At 52.0% G+C, this 2,652-nt stretch overlaps 1 protein-coding gene across 1 annotated transcript; it reads right to left on the reverse strand.

Annotated features, from left to right (window-relative positions):
• Positions 1 to 1,921: 1,921 nt before the first annotated feature.
• On the reverse strand, positions 1,922 to 2,452 carry LOC144170121 (uncharacterized). Its single transcript, XM_077699699.1, has one exon. It carries the CDS (start codon positions 2,323 to 2,325, stop codon positions 2,023 to 2,025), a length of 303 nt encoding a protein of 100 aa, XP_077555825.1. The 5' UTR covers positions 2,326 to 2,452; the 3' UTR covers positions 1,922 to 2,022.
• Between the last annotated feature and the right edge of the window lie 200 nt (positions 2,453 to 2,652).

Below are 2,652 nucleotides of genomic sequence, written 5' to 3' on the forward strand. Positions count from 1 at the left end.
CGCGGAAATCCAACAATGGACTCTTTTAGTGTCATGAACAAAATTTACTTGAACCATTCCCATACCGTTGCTTCCCTTCCCCACTAATAGTACTTGGGTTTCCATATGGAGTAAAATAATCTAATCCATTTATATTATTAGTAGTTGTCCGACTTATGAATTTCGCATCTCTGCCGGGTGCAGCCCGACAAGCTCTCATGGCTTATGCTGACCCGTCACTAAATTAAAATAGACTTAATGGGAACAAATGATTTGAAATGTAAAAATGACTGGCATTATGCGCCTCTTGTGCACACCTGCTGTATCCCCTTTCCTCAGCACTTGCCTTCCATGCGCAAGCGCATTTCCATCCCCTATCCTCCTCCACACTGGCTGCGCAGGGTAGGCAGGTGCACAAAGGTGAGGGCAAAAATGTTTACTCTGATTCTGTATTGTTCGCCCACCCGTAAAATGAACTCCCATCTGTCTGCTCGCCTTGTAAGATGCAACGGTGCAACCAAAAGCGCGAGACTCCTTGTTGAAGTCTTCTTAGTGGCTGCATTTGCTGCACCGCTCTTCGTCATTGTCGTTGCACTCCACGTTACATCGAATAATTGCTGTAATATAGGAACTCGCTAACAGTATTTTTTGTTTATTATGAAATCACAAAACACATCTGGGTTTGAAAAACAGGCACACATGATTGATGAAAACATGCATAAGATGCATTGGATTAGTTTTATACACGCGGAGAAATCATTTGTGGAATTCTCTTTAAAGTATTGCAGCTGATGGCACAATTAAACTAGCGGCAGCGCTGTCGAATCCATTTCTGCAGTGGATCCCGGCTGAGCATCTGGGGAAAAAAACGAGAAAGAAAAAAAGGCGATTGGTCATGTAAAGGTAATGTAAAAATAAAGGATTTCAAAGAATAAAAATCTTATTTCGGATGTTCCGTGCTGCTGTTTTTATGTGCATATGCACACGCTGATATGACCTACCTCATGTGAATGTCGGCATTGAAGGGACTGCATACGTGCGGTACGGTAGACTGGCCATTTCATGACCGGGTTAGGCTTCAGATTGCTATAAGTAACGAATTATTTTAACCACAAGTCTTCTCCTGGTCCTTTTGTTCAGTTACGGGCTGATGAAACAAACGGGATAACCATCATGCGCCGGGGATATTTATCGGTGGTTCATTGAGCTAGCGAGGCGAAGTTGCAAATTTAACATGACTCACAATGCTGAGATTGGGAATTTGATGTCCAAACCTGATAACAACGGCCTCAAGTTATTCTTAAGCTCCCCTGAAGGCCGCGATTATTGTGCTCCCTTAAGTATATGCATGGCTGCCAGATTAACGACGCCTCATTTTGTTTGAATAGCGGTGCTTGCAACTTGTTTCCCTGTTTCCAGCCTTTGTAGGGCTTATTTAGTATTTCGCAGTGGGCCTCATTTTATTCCTGCATCCATCTCCGCTAGCCAGCCATCCTTTGTTTCAATTTTGTACTACGTACCTATAACACCACTGACCCATTTCCTCCTCTAAATTATATAAAACAGGACGCTCCTAACGGCAGACGCATCTATCAGTTGATAAAAACGCCAGCCAGTCTAATGATGACGGCGGCTGGCACCATCTAGTGATATGTGATGGTCTGCCTGTCTACGAATGTTCTTTGACATGCTGTTTCGGTTACACTATCGGGTTCACGCGCAGTAAAATTCGCGACACTCACCATTAAGTCACACGTCGACGCACTTCCAGATCACGCTACCACCAGCCAGAACCGCCACCTCCTCCGCCAGACCCGCCTGCTGGTTGCCAGCCCCCTCCGAGTCCACCTCCAGAAGGCCGCCAGCCACCCCCACCGCCACCTCCACCTCCGGACTGCCACCCACCAGAGGCGCCTCCAGACTGCCAGCCAGCGGCGCCACCATCACTGACAGCAGCAGGCCAGCCCTGGCTTCCACCACCACCTCCTCCGAGGGTCGCTCGCCAAACGGCGCCAGCTGCCGCACTCGCCCCAGAACCATGGCTCACCGCTGCTGCCCCACCGAAGCCTGAGAAACCACCGTGGCCACCCCCACCATGACCTCCGTGGCCACTACCTCCACCTCCATGACCCACGCCAGCGGCTGCTCCATCCGTGCGAATGACGATAATGCTTTCGGGAGCCCCACCCGCAGAAGAACCGTGGTGTCCGCCACCACGGCTGCCACCTCCATGTGCTCCACCACTACCGTGTGTGCCTCCACCGCCATGGGCACCACCTTGCGCGCCTCCACCGCCGTGGGCACCACCATGGGCACCTCCGCCGCTATGTCCGCCAGCACCTCCATGGGTGTTACTCCCGGTAGCACTGCTTAGTGTCTTGATGATGTACACATGCTTCGTGACACCTCCTGCACCACCTGCACCACCGCCAGACTTGCCGCCATGTCCCGCACCACCGCCAGCTTGCCAGCCACCGCTTCCGCCACTTGGCCACCCACCCGAGGCTCCGCCACCTCCGCCACCACTCTGCCAACCACCGGAGCTTGCAGCGCTCCCGCCACTAGGCCACCCGCCAGAACCGGCACCACTTCCACCACTCGGCCAACCGCCGGAGCCACCGCTGGGCCACCCACCGGAGCCAGTATTGCTTCCACCGCTGGGCCAACCACCCG

Source organism: Haemaphysalis longicornis, unplaced genomic scaffold, assembly GCF_048455015.1.
Source record: "Haemaphysalis longicornis isolate Haplotype H1 unplaced genomic scaffold, Haemaphysalis longicornis Haplotype H1 scaffold_1, whole genome shotgun sequence".
NCBI lineage: Eukaryota > Metazoa > Arthropoda > Arachnida > Ixodida > Ixodidae > Haemaphysalis > Haemaphysalis longicornis.